At 43.3% G+C, this 16,394-nt stretch overlaps 1 protein-coding gene across 2 annotated transcripts; it reads left to right on the plus strand.

Moving 5' to 3' along the window:
- Positions 1-611: 611 nt before the first annotated feature.
- On the plus strand, positions 612-15,676 carry gosr1 (golgi SNAP receptor complex member 1). Of its 2 annotated transcripts, none has more exons than XM_053872689.1 (9): positions 612-681; positions 1,240-1,351; positions 2,156-2,243; positions 2,339-2,446; positions 3,450-3,541; positions 6,732-6,806; positions 12,528-12,557; positions 14,967-15,049; positions 15,131-15,674. In XM_053872689.1, exons 1-9 carry the CDS (start codon positions 648-650, stop codon positions 15,253-15,255), a joined length of 747 nt encoding a protein of 248 aa, XP_053728664.1. In that variant the 5' UTR covers positions 612-647; the 3' UTR covers positions 15,256-15,674. The 2 variants fall into 2 exon arrangements, with proteins under 2 accessions (XP_053728664.1, XP_053728663.1); XM_053872688.1 differs by lacking the exon at positions 612-681 and adding an exon at positions 728-924 and having other exon boundaries at positions 15,131-15,676.
- Positions 15,677-16,394: the final 718 nt, after the last annotated feature.

The following is a 16,394-nucleotide window of genomic DNA, read 5'->3' on the forward strand; positions in this document are numbered from 1 at the left end:
AAGTGCCCTCGTTCTGATTGGACAAGTGAACCATTTCAAATCGGCCTCTGAAGGTTTGAAGGACCAGCGGTTTATTGAGCTCATCCTGGAAAACAAAGCTCCTGATCCTGTATCTCGAGGGCGCCACTAGAGAGCGATGTTTGGCAACTTTTTTCCTCTGTTATTTCACTCGTGTAAAAACCTCGCTGAAGGTTCAAAAGGTTTTGTTTGTGACAGTAACGGAACTTTATTTTGATGTTTTATTTATAGGTGAAGACCCAGGACTCGCTGGAGAGATGATGTCTCCACTCTGGCCTGGGAACGCCTCGGGATCCCCCGGGAGGAGCTGGAGGAGGTTTTTTGCGGATCGGGAAGTTTGGGCTTCCTCGCTCCGAATGCTGCCTCCGCGACCCGACCCCGGATAAGCGGCAGAAGAAGGTGAAGATGAAGATTTATAGGCGCATCTGTGTCGTCATTACGTTTAGCGTTCACAGCCGCCTCAATGTTTTACATGCCTTCATTTACACATGCTATTAAAAAATAAATCTCATAAAAAAACATGGTCCAAACAAGAAAGGAGGTTTGACAGCGAACGTTTCCGGTGAAAAGTGTCGCTTCTTGTGTCGTCACAGAGACCCGGAACTTGGTGACGTCTCAGAATAACAAAGATGGCTGGAACAGGCAGCAGTAACTATTGGGAAGGTGAGAAACAAACGAATGCCAGAACGAATAACACTGACATTAACGTCGTCGCCACAGTGAACAGTGGGAACAGAAGGCACTTGTTTGTTCGTACTCCGAGTCTCTGTGTTGACGATGCACTCGAGCGTTTAGCATCCTGTAGCCGCAGCATGCTAGCAGCTAACATGTCGCCGTGGAACTTCAAATTTGCCAGGGAGCCTGTGAATCACTGTCACGCCGCGCACTTCTCCCGACACGCTCCGAGTACTCCTCCTTATATTATACGTTTATGAACGTGCTTGTGCGACAACATCATTTTGTCGGCCCAAGTTTTGTTTTAACTGTCTTTATCCTCAGCTATAATCGATAACACTTTTCTTTCTCTAACAAATATTACACGTGTGTTTTTTATAAACAAACAACTACTATTTAAATATATATGATGTCAAAACTGTTTTACAGCTGTTCGTCCAATGCATAGTTTATAGTATTTTGCTGTATATTGTCTTTCTCACTTCACCAAATGTGCTGCGACTGTCAGATGAAAGCAATACGATTGTTGTGATCTGCTTGTTTCAGATCTGCGAAAGCAGGCAAGACAGACTGAGAATGAACTGGACTTGAAACTGGTTTCCTTCAGTAAACTGTGCACCAGCTATAACTCATCCAGAGATGGCCGTCGCGGAGACTCGTAAGATCCTTGTTTTCCTGGAGTTTTGTTCTCGCTGGTGTTAAATTGTCTGTTACTAAAGTAACTCAAGAACATTTCAGTGAAATTTTCAGGAACAAGAGATGACATTTTTGGTGGTGTTACCATACCTGTTACCAGGTTTCCATACTGGATCCTGAAATTGTATGACGTAATATAAATATAATTACAGCGGTGTTGTTGCAAGTTAATGTTTCAAAAAAGGATCGGAAGAAGAAATTCCTTTATGGATATTTTTTTTTGCCTTGCTCCATAAAAGCTGGTTCTTTTCACGCGAGCCTGCATGCAACAAACTGGCATGTATAGAATGTATCTTTCAGGATTAAGACGGAATGAAATGGCACTCCTTTGTGCAAACAGCTCCTTGCAGACACACTTGACTGTCACGGGATGAGGTGATAATTTACTCCCAAATGACAGAGAACATGAAGCCAAATTTGAAGTTGCTCTTTTGCACCGTATAGTTGTTTGTTTCATGCTGTACAACTTCCTTAAATCTACTTGACTGGGGTCTATTGTCTACATTGTATGTTGATATTTGTTATTTGTAATTAAGCTACAAATGTAACTTCCAATATTTATAATATCTTCAATTCCATCATGTGATTTTTTTTTTGACAAATTCATTTGCTAACTGTCCTCTTATCTGGAGGGAATGCTGGCTGTTTTAATGCAATCCTGTAGATGTCACTGGATACTAGACTCACACTTAATATTACTAACTGTTGTGCGATTCCTGTGATACAAAAGTTTTATTTTTTGTTTGTTTGTTTGTTCCTCTTTTAGGTCAGACACGACGCCACTATTAAACAACTCAACCCAAGACAGGATGTTCGACACCATGTCAGTAGAGATCGAGCAGTTGTTGGCGAAAGTAAGTCAATTGTGGAAGGTTTCACCGGACGGACAGTGGATCCCACTGTCTCTTCTCTCACTGTCTCAGTTGAAGTCTTGACATGTCACTTACAGTTGACAGCTGTGAATGATAAGATGGTGGAGTACACAAATGGGCCCGGCACCGCATCTCTTAATGCTGCCCTCATGCACACGCTTCAGAGACACAGAGACATTCTACAGGTACGGAACATGTTTTGTTTGTATCTTAGTGTATGATATCCATTCACTCACCTGGTATTCAAATATGGCACTGAATTATGAATGAATGAATGAGCCTTTATTGTTATTGTACCACAAGTAGTAACAACGAGATTGAACTCCCATCCGACAAGACATAACAGTAGCGATCACAGTAAGAATATAGGAGCAACTGTCAAACTAGGCTCCTGTGAGTGGGGCGCAGTGTGGGTTCCGTAAAGAAACACCTCAGCACGTGAGCACATCGAGGACACAACAAAAGAACTCAAGGACTGCACATATGGGAGGGGGGGAGGCAGTTGGGATGGGAGGACTCGCAGTGCAGATGACGGAAGCCGCTGCCATACATTTTTCTGCGCTGAGAGGGAGGCGGGCACAGTGGGGGCCAAAGAAGGCGTTGAAGACGAGGGTGAAGAGTCAGTGATGGGAATAGAGGCGGGGGCGGAGCGCCTTGTCTGCAAAACTTCCAGGAGAGTTGAGCGACCTTGGGAGGCCGGTTGTATCTGGGAGCCAATGAAGATGACAACTTGTTTTGGGTCAGGCTGATGCTGGAATTTTCCATCTGCCCTTGAGTCTCTCTGAGTCTCCTGGTGGCTTGTTCCAATATGTCCGAATTCGATGGCCAGATTCAGCCAAGCCGAGCTTCTCCACGTATCTGCTTTCTGATGATGAAAACAAATTTGCAACATTGTGATCATACCTAATGTTGCTGATACAAGCAACTTTAATTGCCCATTTTTTGGAAGAATAAAGGCAGTCTAATCTAAAAATCCACATATTAACTGCTGCATTGTTAAAGGTCCAGGGCTTACAGTATGCAGAAAGAAATGCTGTGGTATATCGTACAGAAACTACGGTCGTGTTCAGTAATCATATTGTTGTTAATAGTCATGAAAAAATATCTTTTTTTATTTATCCTTTCTTGTCTTGATCTATTCAATCATGCCTTATCATTCATATGCATGATGGTTTATTTTTCTTTTAGGATTACACTCATGAATTCCATAAAACCAAAGGAAACTTCTTGGCCATCCGGGAAAGGGAAGACCTTCTTGGATCAGTGCGAAAAGACATTGAGTAGGTTTGAATGCCTGTGCTTTATTTGTGTTTCTTCATTTGGGAACTGTTAACCTGATTCTTCATATCTACATCTGTTCATCTTGACTTCAAGAGCGCCGTAATCCACTTCATTTCTTAATTCTTAAGAAATCAGAAAAGTGCTGTGTTGTTTATTGTATTTTGTGTCTGTATCTGCCAAAGATTTTGTCTGTAGAGTGATGGCTCAACCGTGATTTTAACTTTGGACAGTCTAGATGGATGTTGGTAGTTTAAACCGGAAATAATTCACGAGCTCTTTGGCCTTGGTTTGAGCAAGTGTCCTCTTGGTGTGACTGGCTGAACTTTGAGATGCCTCTTGAAAGGAGCCGGGGGCTCCTCAGAGCGTGACTCCTGCCGTTCAGCTGAAATGGCTTATTGATCTGGAAGACACAGCAGTGAGTGTACGCTGAAGCACTGCAGGACTCTCATTGATGACCTGCACCCGTCTCATGTGCGGAGATCCTGCGGCTGCCTCTCGAAGACATTCCTCTTCACTCTCCTGAATATCACAAACCTCTACCTGCTGATCAGTCCATTCTTCTTCAGTGGGAGAAACCCCTCTCCCGGAAGATGGTCCGCAACATACCGATAGACTTGTATTGCCTGCAGCAGAAGACTCCCATTAGAGTTAAGTGCATCACAATCCGACCAGCCCATGGAAACCACATTGATGGTTCTAATGCAGGCAAAAAGGCTGCTGCTGACCTGCTGCTCAGTGTGATACACACACACACGTCTCCACTGGCTGCCTGGAGGGAACCCAATCTGAATGGACTGTCAGCAGTTGCATGCAGATTTTTGCGTGTACAAATCACAGCTGACATTTGGGCTCATTGCACACTGAGTTTTTAGCCGATTTTTGTTTGCACAAATGAAGCATGTAAGGCAGTGCAACCCAGGGTAACATTAGTGGAATTTCCAAAACATCAGAGTGTCAAGTTTTGCAGTGTATTTTAGAATTTATCTTACGAATGTTGTGGCTGGGGTGGGCAATTTAACATCCCCAGGGACCACATAAAGGATATTATAGATATTATTTTTAGGTTGTATATTTCACACATACATTGTGCATGTATACATTTCATTTATTTTATTTTATTCAATTATTGACAAACCGTGTACATGTCATATAAATGGTGCTATACTTTTAAATGTATTTTAAGGAAGGAAAATGAATGAAACATGAATGAAACATAAGAAAATGAGAAAATGAAACAGAATTTCAGCATGGACTTGTAACGAATAGAAAAATAAGTTCTGCATAAGTTGATTTGGTTTCTTTCTTATCCAACCGGTCAGTGATTAATTTTCCACGGGATATTACATGTCTGTGCTTGCTTGCTTCATCTGTGTCAATGCTCCCAAACCTGCTGAAGTTACAAGTTGACTTGCCTCCTCAGAGCCTCTGTTAGTTTCCCCAGTAAACTTCCTCTTCAAAAAGAAGTTTAGGGTTATTCATCAATGATTTTTTTTCTATGATTAATAATGAATTGTAGTTGCAATACAATTTTTCTGCCGACAGGGGGCACTAGTGATCGTGATGACTATACGGGACCGATTTGCATCTGAGCTGTAAATCTTGATGTTTGTCATTTTTTATGCAGCACACAAACCTTATAATTTATTGACTTGAACGGAGCTCAGCATCTATTTATGGGGGCACCTTAAATGGCTTCTGTGGAAAAAAAAAAATCCTCTAGGCCTCCTCGGTCATTCACCTCGTTCACACATCATGTGTGCAGCTCTGCCATTCATAAAGTCATGAAGCTGAGCTGAGCGCTCGCCCTCCCGTATCCTACGCTTGGACCGTAAATGCCAGCAACAAAAATGACGGGACACCAGTGATTTACTTTGTTGCCCTTTTGAAATGCCTCACTGCAGTGATGAAGATGCCTGACATGACCAACACGGCAGCTGCAGTTTGCTCACATTAAGGAAGCTTGTATGTGTGAAGGGGGTGTGTTTTCTCCTGCTGACTGCAGTGTTGTCATGATGGTGTTCCAGGGATGATGCAGAGCAGTTGCACTCTCCACCTTAATGGAAGGGAACATATATTTATTGTTTCACAGCGAGACTCGTTCCTCTCTGCATCATTTAGCCCCTTCTATTTATCTACCCTCCCAGTAAGAAGGTGGTGAGATGTGGCAGAAGCGATGCACAGCTGTGAAGAGTCAGCTGTCCGAAGTGGATTGTACTCACATGCGTAAGCTCTTACTGGAAGAGCACCGCAAATTGAAATGCACACAATGTCTATATTTCTCAGCTCATGTCTTGTCAGTTGAATGGTTTTCTTTTAGTTAAATGGTTTTCTTTTGAGGCCGTAGAACTGTTTAAACAAAGGCATTTATTTCCAGTGAGCCTTTGTGTTCAATGACTTGAACCTGACTGATGGTGTTGTGTATGAATTCTGTATTTCATTACTGCTTTATCTGTGTGGCCCTGCTTTCTTTCCCTTGGCAGCTCATTTAAGTTGCGTTTAAGCAGTGACTATCCATATAGTACATGAGCTAGCAAGCTACTTTTTCATGACTTGTGACTACCTCACTTTTTAAACCTCCACTGGTGGTGGACCATGGAGAACTTTCTCTTAGAAGCATGGAAGGTGTTGCACCTGGCTGAGATTTAGTTGTCTTGTGTGTGGTAATGGAACTGACTACATTGTAAATGTATAAACAAAATGGAACTCTTTTCTATAAGATTAAAGGTCATCAGTAAATACTGTAGTTACCTGGATGTAATTGTAGTTCTGTGAGTGTTTATCCCTTATGGCTTCCCTCTATGCACCAGAGAGGAACTTCATGCAGTCTTCCCCCAACTGTGGAGCAAGGGTTCGCTCCCTGTATAAGCACTCTGCTCCTGAGAATCATCGCCTTTTTTCACCTTCTGATCATCATCATCATGTGAAAACTCTCAGCATCCGGTGTTGCTATGGATTCTGAGGGATTAAGATCCCTGGATCACGTGTGTGATACCCTATAGAATCTTGATCTCCATGGCTCCTGCAAATAGATCCAACAGTGACCAACTGACATCATCGTCTGTACACTGTTTTGTACTGTAAAAACATTCCCATCGACTGAGGAAAGTTACAAAAACATCTCTACTCATTTGCTTTTGCATATTTTGCTGTGATGTGGAAATATTCAATGATGCACTTGTCCCGTTCTAGGACGTATAAGAGTGGCTCTGGAATCAACAACAGAAGAACAGAACTGTTTCTGAAGGAGCACGAGCACCTGAGGAAGTAAGCTGTGTTTCTTTTTAAATCACTTTATGTGTTGCATGTTCTATAATGCATTCTCGCGGTTAAATGATGTGCACCGGGTATTGAAAAACAGTGCACATTACGGGCCAAAAGATTGGACATGCTTTCTGAGTCTGTGTTTTTTCTTCATTTTTATTACTCTCTACATTGTAGATGAAGACTGAAGACATCTGATCTATGAAGCAGGGTATATGGCATTATGTAGCAAAGAAAGAAAGAATGTTGAATAAAATATGTCTCATATTTTGACTCCAAGTAGCCACCTTTTGCATTGCTGGTAGCGCTGCAAACCCTTGTCCTTCTCAGTGAGCTTCATGATGGAGTCACCTGTGGGAAAACCTCATCAGGTGACCACATCATGAAGCTCATGGCCAGAATGCCAAGAGTGAGCAAAGTAGTCATCAAAGCAAAGGGTGGCTGTTTTGAAGAATCTAACTCTAAATATCTAACATGTTTCGAGCCATTACACACCTCTTTGTTTACTACATCATTCCACATGTGTTCATTCATAGTTTTGATGCCTTCAATAAGAATCTACGATGTGAATAATTGTGGAAATTAAGAAAAGTCATTGAATGAGAGGAATGAAATTCTGACTCAAGCAAGGAAAAATGTGTCGTTCTCTCTAACCTTGGCAGTTTCTGTTCAGTTCATCTGCACTTTTGCAAGCGATGTGTGTTCACAGTTTTTGGCAGAGCAGCAGCAGAAACCTCCAACAGCCGTAGCTGAGATCATTTATCTTCACGGCACCTTGGTTTGCTGCCACCAAGCAGCCCATTCAAATGCAATGTGGAAATCATCAATATTGCTGCCACTTGCTTGTTTTTCGCACCTTTTAGCAAAAGTTTCCCGAGTTTATTTCAGCGTTATTTTTCCCTCCTATCATTCACCTTTATTAAAATTCAATATCTGATCTAATGCAAGTTGATGCATGTCTAAGAAAAACATACTTTACTTTAGTTGCAAAGAGCTGTGAGTAGCAGAAAATAAAAACCGCTGATTTGCTGAGCCACACGTGCATCGGTATATTACTGGGATCCTCTGCTTGGCAACAGGCTGAAGGTTTGGCTTCCCATTCGGTCAAACTTGCGGCAGGCTCATCGTGTTCAAAGTGCACTCTTTGTACTTTATTCCCTATATAGTGAGGCACATATGCAAACTTTGTTGAAACAACTGTGTTGGCGTGCATCTTAAATATCATGTATATCGAAAGCAACTTCAGATGTTTCAGTAGTGATGTGTGTGTGCGTGATATTGTTAGTTGATTCATTTGTTGTTTTTCATTCTAAAGTGAATATTACTGCATGACGTTCAGTGATTTTTCAGTGCCGGGTTTCCGCAGGGATTTTTTGAAACTGTGGTGGAACGCTTTGACATTTACTAAATTTGTCGCCATAAAAACACTCCTTTTAATCCTGAGAAGTAAATCTCCAGATTATGAGGTTTCTTTCAGGAATTTTGTGTGTTATCTGTTTGTCTCAATGTTTCTACTTCGTTTCAATACATTTGGTTGCGTGAGAGGTCATCTTTAAAAAGCATTTTTCTGAAGCGCTACGCTCTTTCATGTGTAGTGGAAACCCTGCATTGACTCAAATTACCCCTTTAGATGATATGGCCTTCTTCAAAATAGATAAAGTCTTCTGCACAGCAGAAGGTGAACTAATGAGAGGTCCAGTATATGTATTTGCTTGAGGATGGTGCGGGTTGAAAGTATACAGTGTTCGAAAATGATTTTCTTTAAAAAATAGGAGGATGTGATAATGTAAGCTGGTTCAATAGATGGATTGACTTCAATGTGAAGAAGATGGAAATTACCAGTGTGGACTGATCATCTATGTTCCATCTGACTCAAGTGCTACCGGCTCAGATCTGATGCCACGGAGAACGATAACAACTGCATCAGGCTGAGTCACAGCAGCGAATCACAGTCCTGCCCAATTGATCAGGCTAGCGGTAATAAAATTATCCCATTGAACCACATCCCATATGACTAGGCTTTCCCTGATCATTACAAAGATTGGAGGGGAGGGGGGAAGGACGTTGGTTGCGAGGATCCAGTTGCGCTTTATTGATCCTGTTAGGGCCATAAAACTACATTCTGAGACCAGAGGAAAAAGTGCTTTAATGGGCTCCATGCTGAATTGTTTTCTTTCACTTGGAGGCCACTTACTAACCAAGGAAGTCAGGCTGGAGTGCAGCGTTTATCAGTTAACTTTCTTGAGGAATTCATTCTGATGGTCGACACAATTGATTTATGAATTGCTTTCTGTCCTTCACTTTGACCTCTGGATGTATTGCTTAGTGGAAGCAATACATTTTACTGAAGAGTGGTATGAATATTGGTGTGTTAAAGTGCCTTTACCTTACTTACCTTACCTTACTTTGTTAGCATTTATGAGTTCCCAAGGAATAAGTGCTGCTTATTATTAATTTTTCTTGTGTGTGCCCTCTCTCTCTCTCTCGCTCGTCTCTACTGGTGTTGTTGTTTTCCCATCTGTTTGCCATAAAGGTCAATGCTCATGAATAATGTAGAGCAAAGGAGTGGAGGTCCATTAAAAGTTTGACGAGGAATGGCTAATGGTAGTGGTCACACTGATAAGACTTCCTGTTGTGTTAGTCATGGAAGAATGTTGCGGAATAACAAAAACCATCATGATGACATTTGACTGTTCCTCCATGTCGGACTGTCATGATGACTTATTCAACTGCAGTAATTTCCAGACTATAAGCCACTACTTGTGGTCTATAAAACAATGCGGCTAATATGGATTTTTATAGGCTAAAGAGCATCATGCTACCAAAATATTGAGCCTGGTCACATCAAACTGATATGACATCACAGGTGTTTTATTGACCTTACGTCGCTCAAAATGCGCTGTTTTCACCCGCATGGCCGCAGCTCCGCCCACAGGGCCGATCTCCTGGAGGAGCAGCGGCTGTGGTGTCGGTGCATTCGGACAGGTCGCCAGTCATGACAAATAGCAATGGCTTGATCTATTTCCTGTTTGTGTCCCTCCAATCAAATGTTCCATTACATTCTACAAAGAATAGAAAGAACCTCATTTGCTATGATGCGGGCCTTGGCGCCAATAGTGTTCAGAGATGGACTTCAAATGCTAATAACAATAGTTGGCTTTTCACTGAAGTTGAGTTGCTGCCAAGAATATATCCTCGACACCATCAAACCAATGTCTGCAGGCTTCATTCAAGCCAGGATGGATCCAACATTCATTGTTTGTGCCCAATAATTGTTTCACGTGGGTTCAAATGTTTGAATCTTCTTCTTTCTCTTTGGGCTTCTCCCTTCAGAGGTGGCCACAGCAGATCATCCTCCCCCATCTCCCCCAGTCCTCTGCTTCCTCTCCTCTCAAACCTACAAACCTCATGTCCTCCTTCACCACCTCCATCAATCTCCTCTGTGGCCTTCCTCTCCACCTTGTGCCTGGCAGTTTCAACCTCAACATCTTCCTACCAATGTACTCCTCTGTACATGTCCAAACCATCTCTCTGACTTGGTCTCCTAAACACCTGAGCACATGTGCTGTCCCTCAGATATTATTGAATTTGTCATAATACTCATGTTTTTGTGCCATAAAAGGCCCTCTCCGAGAGAGTATGTTGAATGATGCCCAACAGTTGGTTAATGCCATCGAAGCATCTGGATCCTGGATCAGTTTTATTGCAGTCTCTCTGCTGGAGTCCTAATCGACTTAGTGGGCTAAAAAGGTTGTTTTTCTCATCTCTGTTTTATGCTAAATGCACTCTAGTTGTTCAGTGCTTTATTGGCCTCGTAGCTCCTCCCTGCTGAATACTGATTGTTTCAGAGGGGCTAAATGCTGGAGCAGAACCGCAGAGGAAACCTGTGGTCCAGACAGGAGTGAGCAGTCACTACAGTGAGATCTGCATTCATACCTTCTGCTGCCACGTCAAAGACGGGTTTCTCTTTGAGATACATTATCGAGGCAGAGCAATTAGCGCTCGACTTATAAGTGATTTGTATGGAATTCCACTGGATTCCAGTGACGGAGCTGTGTCAAACGCCAAGCCGCATGTGCTTGTCCAAGATTGCCGAGTTGTCGTGACCGCCACTTCTGTGGCTGGTGGCTGAAGAGAACAATGCATAAATCCTCCTCCCAATCTAATTTCTGCATGTGCGGCGTGAGACCCGGCCTCAGGTTGCAGCGACCTGTCTCTTTCTCCGCAGTCCCTGATTTATGAGCCGGGCACCGCCAGCTGACAGACTGTCACTCTTTTGTTTCATTTACATAATAACACAATTTGCATGGATTTGCTTGTGGTTTATAAGACTCGGGAAATAGCCTATTGTTGTCATGTCTGATAAAGAATGGTGCGCCCTCGATTATATTTTCTATTTCAATCCCCGCGCCAAAGATCCATGTGTCCAGCGCTGGTGAGTTATTTCTTTCTTGTGGAGGAGAGACTGGGAGTGATGTACAGTCCTCTGCTGAATTGTATGGGAGTGTTAGTGTGGTGGGCAAAAATCCAAGAAGGGAGCACGCGGGTCCTGCACGGCGATGTGATGTCTAACCTCATCTGTGAGTTCACTGCTGCCCAAAGTTGCTTGCTGCATTGTAGGTGGAATTATAGCCAAGCCTGTGAGCACGATGGGGATTTTATCCAGGTGATTCACAAATGTCCCCTCTTATTCTTCATGATCTAATGAAATGGGCTTTCAAACCCGTCGTACTGCAAGAGGATAGATGGGTCGTTTTGTTTTTGTTTTTTTTAAACTCTGATGCAGCTTTTCATTTTTATTGTTTAATTGTTACTTTTCCTCCGAGGTCTCAGAGCATCTGCTCGCCGCACCAGCCAACTGTTACCTGTCTCTGTTAAACAACAGCCACAGTCTGTTTCTTGTCATCATTAAATATTACTCTTATCCAGTGTTTTTCAGCCTTTTTTAAGACATGGCGCAGTCTGTTTGTTGAAAAAAATTCTGAGACACTCCACCAAAGGTGGCTCGGCCAGAGCGCTTGGTCGTCCATCCATCCATCCATCCATCCGTCCATACATCCATACTTCCATACATACATCCGTACATCCTCATCCGCTTATCCGTTGCCGGGTTGTGGGGGCAGCAGCTTCAGAAGGTTGCGCCTAACGCCCAAGCCAGTGTAGCGATATAATCCCTCCACCTGGTCCTGGGTCGACCCCCGGTCTCCTCCCAGCAGGCCGCGCCTGAAACACCTCCTAAGGGAGGCCTCCATGGGGCGTCCTCATGAGATGCCCGAACCACCTCAAATGACTCTTCTCAACATGGAGAAGCAGCTGCTCTACTCCAAGTCTCTCCCGAGTGACAGGACTTCTCACCCTATCACACAGGAAGACGCTACTATCCGTCGGAAAAAAACTCATTTCAGCCGCTTGTATCCGGGATCCTATTGACCCACAGCTCATGACCATAGGTGAGCTTCGGTCAATAGACTCACAACAGTGTGGAAGAGCAGCTGCAGCACCGTCCCTGCTGCACCGATTCGCCGACCAATCTCTAACTCTCTTACCCCCCCGCTTAGTCGAAAGTCCTGTTGAAAACCCCTTTTAGTGAAAAATGGGAGCTACTGACGCCCACGCATTTGTTTACACATGACTCCAGAAAGTCTACGAGTGTCAATCAAGTTTTGAAGTGAGATGTGTATTGTTCCCCTCTAACCAGTCTTCCTATGGTTCTCCTCTCTTTAGTTCGGACCGACTGATGGACGACACAATAAGGTAACTTCCCTTCAACCTTTTCTTCATGGAGTGTGTGGACTGTGTGCACCACTGCTCATGTGTGACCAGCACCCATCAGATACACATTTATCTTGACTGTTGAACTGCAGCTTCTTTTCTGTCCTTGCTCACTTTTCTTTTTGCATCACCTCTATTTTCCCTCTTTCCACACCATTTGTTTTATTTCCACTTTATCGTCATCCAGTCGTTTTTCTCTTCTCGTTTCCCCCGCCTTTTTCGCCTGGAAAGAGACGTCATTTAGTCATTTTTTTATGTGGGTGTACTCAGAGTAGTAGCCTTCCTTAAAATATAAACAAAAACGATGAGTCTCAACACTTTTTAGCGACACGTTTCGACTGCATGCAGCTTCAAACAACTGGCACAAATCCTCACTGAGTCATCTCTGTTAACAGCTATATTTACAACTCACACCTCCAGTAGTTGAGTTCCGCTCCCCCTGCAAACGAATCTTCCTCACCAGTCTCTGATTTTCATGAGCTGGTAAACAGCGAGAGAAAAGCTGTTGGAGGTTGCTGCAGTCAGCAAAGTGTCGGTTCCTGACAGAGGAGAACATGATCCCCACATGCTGCGCTACTCCAGCACTGCAGACTCGCACCTCAGTATCCGCCACCCACAGAAAGATGCCATGCTCTGCCACCCACACGCTGCTGCCAACCTGCACAACTATTGCCTTCTGCAGTGTCTTTCATGGAGGAGTAGCTTCAGGACATCGACTCTGGGAATGTTTCCTCCTCTGGCCGCGTGTTTCCTGACCACTAAATGTACCATTCTGCGTGTTATTAAATCAGACTGAGCTGCTGTTAAATCATCTTCCCTGGAAACGACTCGCTCTCCTGAAACTTTCAGTCCTCTGGGAAGTTGTCTATCGATCCCAGTGTGTAAGAGATGCCAGAGAAGGCTGAAACTCTGCCTGCCAAGTGCCCAGCGGCACTTTCCTGATGCCAAAGATGCTGAGACCCAAGTTTGCATGAGAGAAAGCTACACTATCACAGCAATTCTATCCCTGAGGCGACTCATCATGACGCCAGGTTCCCATCGCACAGTGACTCTTGTTTCATTGGGATAAGTCATTTGAGTTTCAATGATTCTTGAAGGCTTTTAATCTGAGCAGAGCACCAACAGGAGGTGAAATATGAACTTTGTTTTAGGGCCTCCTGGACTGAAGAAGTCAGTGTTAGTTGTTTAGTTATTTAGATTATTCTCTTAATAGTACTTTTTTGTTTTGTTTGAGTTGAGGTGAGTTGAGCTTATCTCAGTTTTAGTTGAGTTGAGCTTATCTCAGTTTTAGTTGAATTGAGCTTATCTCAGTTTTAGTTGAGTTGGTCTTATCTCAGTTTTAGTTGAGTTGAGCTTATCTTAGTTTTAGTTGAGTTGAGCTTATCTCAGTTTGAGTTGAGATGAGCTTATCTTAGTTTTAGTTGAGTTGAGCTTATCTCGGTTTTAGTTGAGTTGGGCTTATCTCAGTTTTAGTTGAGTTGAGCTTATCTTAGTTTTGGTTGAGTTGAGCTTATCTTAGTTTTGGTTGAGTTGAGCTTATCTTGGTTTTAGTTGAGTTGAGCTGATCTTTGTTTTAGTTGAGTTGAGCTTATCTCAGTTTTAGTTGAGTTGAGCTTATCTTAGTTTTAGTTGAATTGAGCTTATCTCAGTTTTAGTTGAGTTGGTCTTATCTCAGTTTTAGTTGAGTTGAGCGTATCTCAGTTTTAGTTGAGTTGAGCTTATCTTAGTTTTAGTTGAGTTGAGCTTATCTCAGTTTGAGTTGAGATGAGCTTATCTTAGTTTTAGTTGAGTTGAGCTTATCTCGGTTTTAGTTGAGCAGAGCTTATCTTAGTTTGAGTTGAGATGAGCTTATCTTAGTTTTAGTTGAGTTGAGCTTATCTCGGTTTTAGTTGAGTTGGGCTTATCTCAGTTTTAGTTGAGTTGAGCTTATCTTAGTTTTGGTTGAGTTGAGCTTATCTTGGTTTTAGTTGAGTTGAGCTGATCTTTGTTTTAGTTGAATTGAGCTTATCTCAGTTTTAGTTGAATTGAGCTTATCTCAGTTTTAGTTGAGTTGGGCTTATCTCAGTTTTAGTTGAGTTGAGCTTATCTTAGTTTTGGTTGAGTTGAGCTTATCTTGGTTTTAGTTGAGTTGAGCTGATCTTTGTTTTAGTTGAATTGAGCTTATCTCAGTTTTAGTTGAATTGAGCTTATCTCAGTTTTAGTTGAGTTGAGCTTATCTTAGTTTTAGTTGAGCGGAGCTTATCTTAGTTTTAGTTTAGTTGAGCTGATCTTCCTTTTAGTTGAATTGAGCTTATCTCAGTTTTAGTTGAGTTGAGCTTATCTTAGTTTCAGCTTGTCCCCTGTGATTGAACACTGTCAACATGTGGTCAGTTTTCACGCTCTTGTCTGCAGTATCGCCATGGCGACCAAGGAGAACATGACGTCGCAGCGTGGAATGCTGAAGTCCATACAGAGCAAAGTCAACACGTTGGCCAGTATCCTGTGGTGTGATTCACCTGCGTGAGAACATGTGGTCCATCATGAGGTGTGAGACATCCTTAACCCGTTCCTCTCAGATCGTTTCCCAGCCATCAACAATCTCATCCAGCGGGTCAACCTGAGGAAGCGGCGCGACTCTCTCATCCTCGGCCTGGTGATCGGCATCTGCACCATCCTCATCCTGCTCTACGCCTTCCACTGAGCGCCGGCACCCAGCTTTTTATGGAATGATCTTTGTATTCTGGGACCTGAGGGGGGGGTTGGGCTGAGCGATCTGAAGAGCAGAAGACCTTCAGGACTGGGATCTGAAGAGCTGCAGCCTTCCCTGCCATCAAACTGAGACGGCGCTTGTGACATGCTTCTGTTCACAGGGGGATGAGGAGACCAAAAGTTGAGCGGCGTCTCATTTTTTAAGATGTATTTGGAACTGCTCAGGAGCGACAGGAGGATTCAGCATCATTTATTTGCAGGTGGAAGTATATTTAGTTCACTTTTAATTCACATGTCATTGGATTATTGATGGGCTTGTAAATTTCAATTAATAAATTATTCATATCCATTTAAACGTTTGTGTCTGGGAGTTGAAATTCAAAGGCTAAAACACGGGTGAGGGCGAGTTGAAATCTTGTGATGGGCTGATGAGGCTTCATGAAACAGTGTCCTCATATTCAGAGCCCACTAGATGGCGCTCCTCTAAAGTCTTTGGATTTCACCAACCATTTCAATGATACTTCACCTCATTTTTAAACCAACAGCGCCACCTACTGAGCTCTAAAAATAAGGACACTGTTTCATGAAGCCTCACTGGCCCATCACTACTGTCTAACATCCGAAGTCCAGCGCTTCCTCAGGCATGTGGCTCTTCCACTGAACCAGACTGTTTCCCCAGTCCACTGACATAGTGGAGAAAGAGTCTTGTCTCGTCTCGTAGCTCGGGGACAGCAGGTGACGTCCTCTCCCTTCCCATGTGTCACTGTCCTCCCCTGCAGTCACTCTGGTGCAGTTTCATCAGCTGGCGCGTGCCTTTGCTGAGCAGATGATGGATGGAGCTTCTGAATATTTCAGCCACTTAACCCAAATTCCATTCAAGTAGCACTAAGCTGCAGATCCTCTCAGCCAGGAGAGTCACGCTACAGTGACTTCCAAAGAACTTGTCTGCCACCTGTCTGCTAGGAAATCCCTGTATTTTTAGTCCTGCAGCGTCGAGGCGTCACTTTCTTCAACAGAGCTTCCAGCCACAAACCCTCTGAACCCCAAGGCTCTCACCGCTTCACAGCTCCAGGCTCTTCACACGTGGCTCATCTGAGCGAAGCTGGCTGCTCACTCCATCCCATAATAACC

The sequence above is a fragment of the Synchiropus splendidus genome, chromosome 8 (genome assembly GCF_027744825.2).
Source record: "Synchiropus splendidus isolate RoL2022-P1 chromosome 8, RoL_Sspl_1.0, whole genome shotgun sequence".
Classification (NCBI taxonomy): domain Eukaryota; kingdom Metazoa; phylum Chordata; class Actinopteri; order Syngnathiformes; family Callionymidae; genus Synchiropus; species Synchiropus splendidus.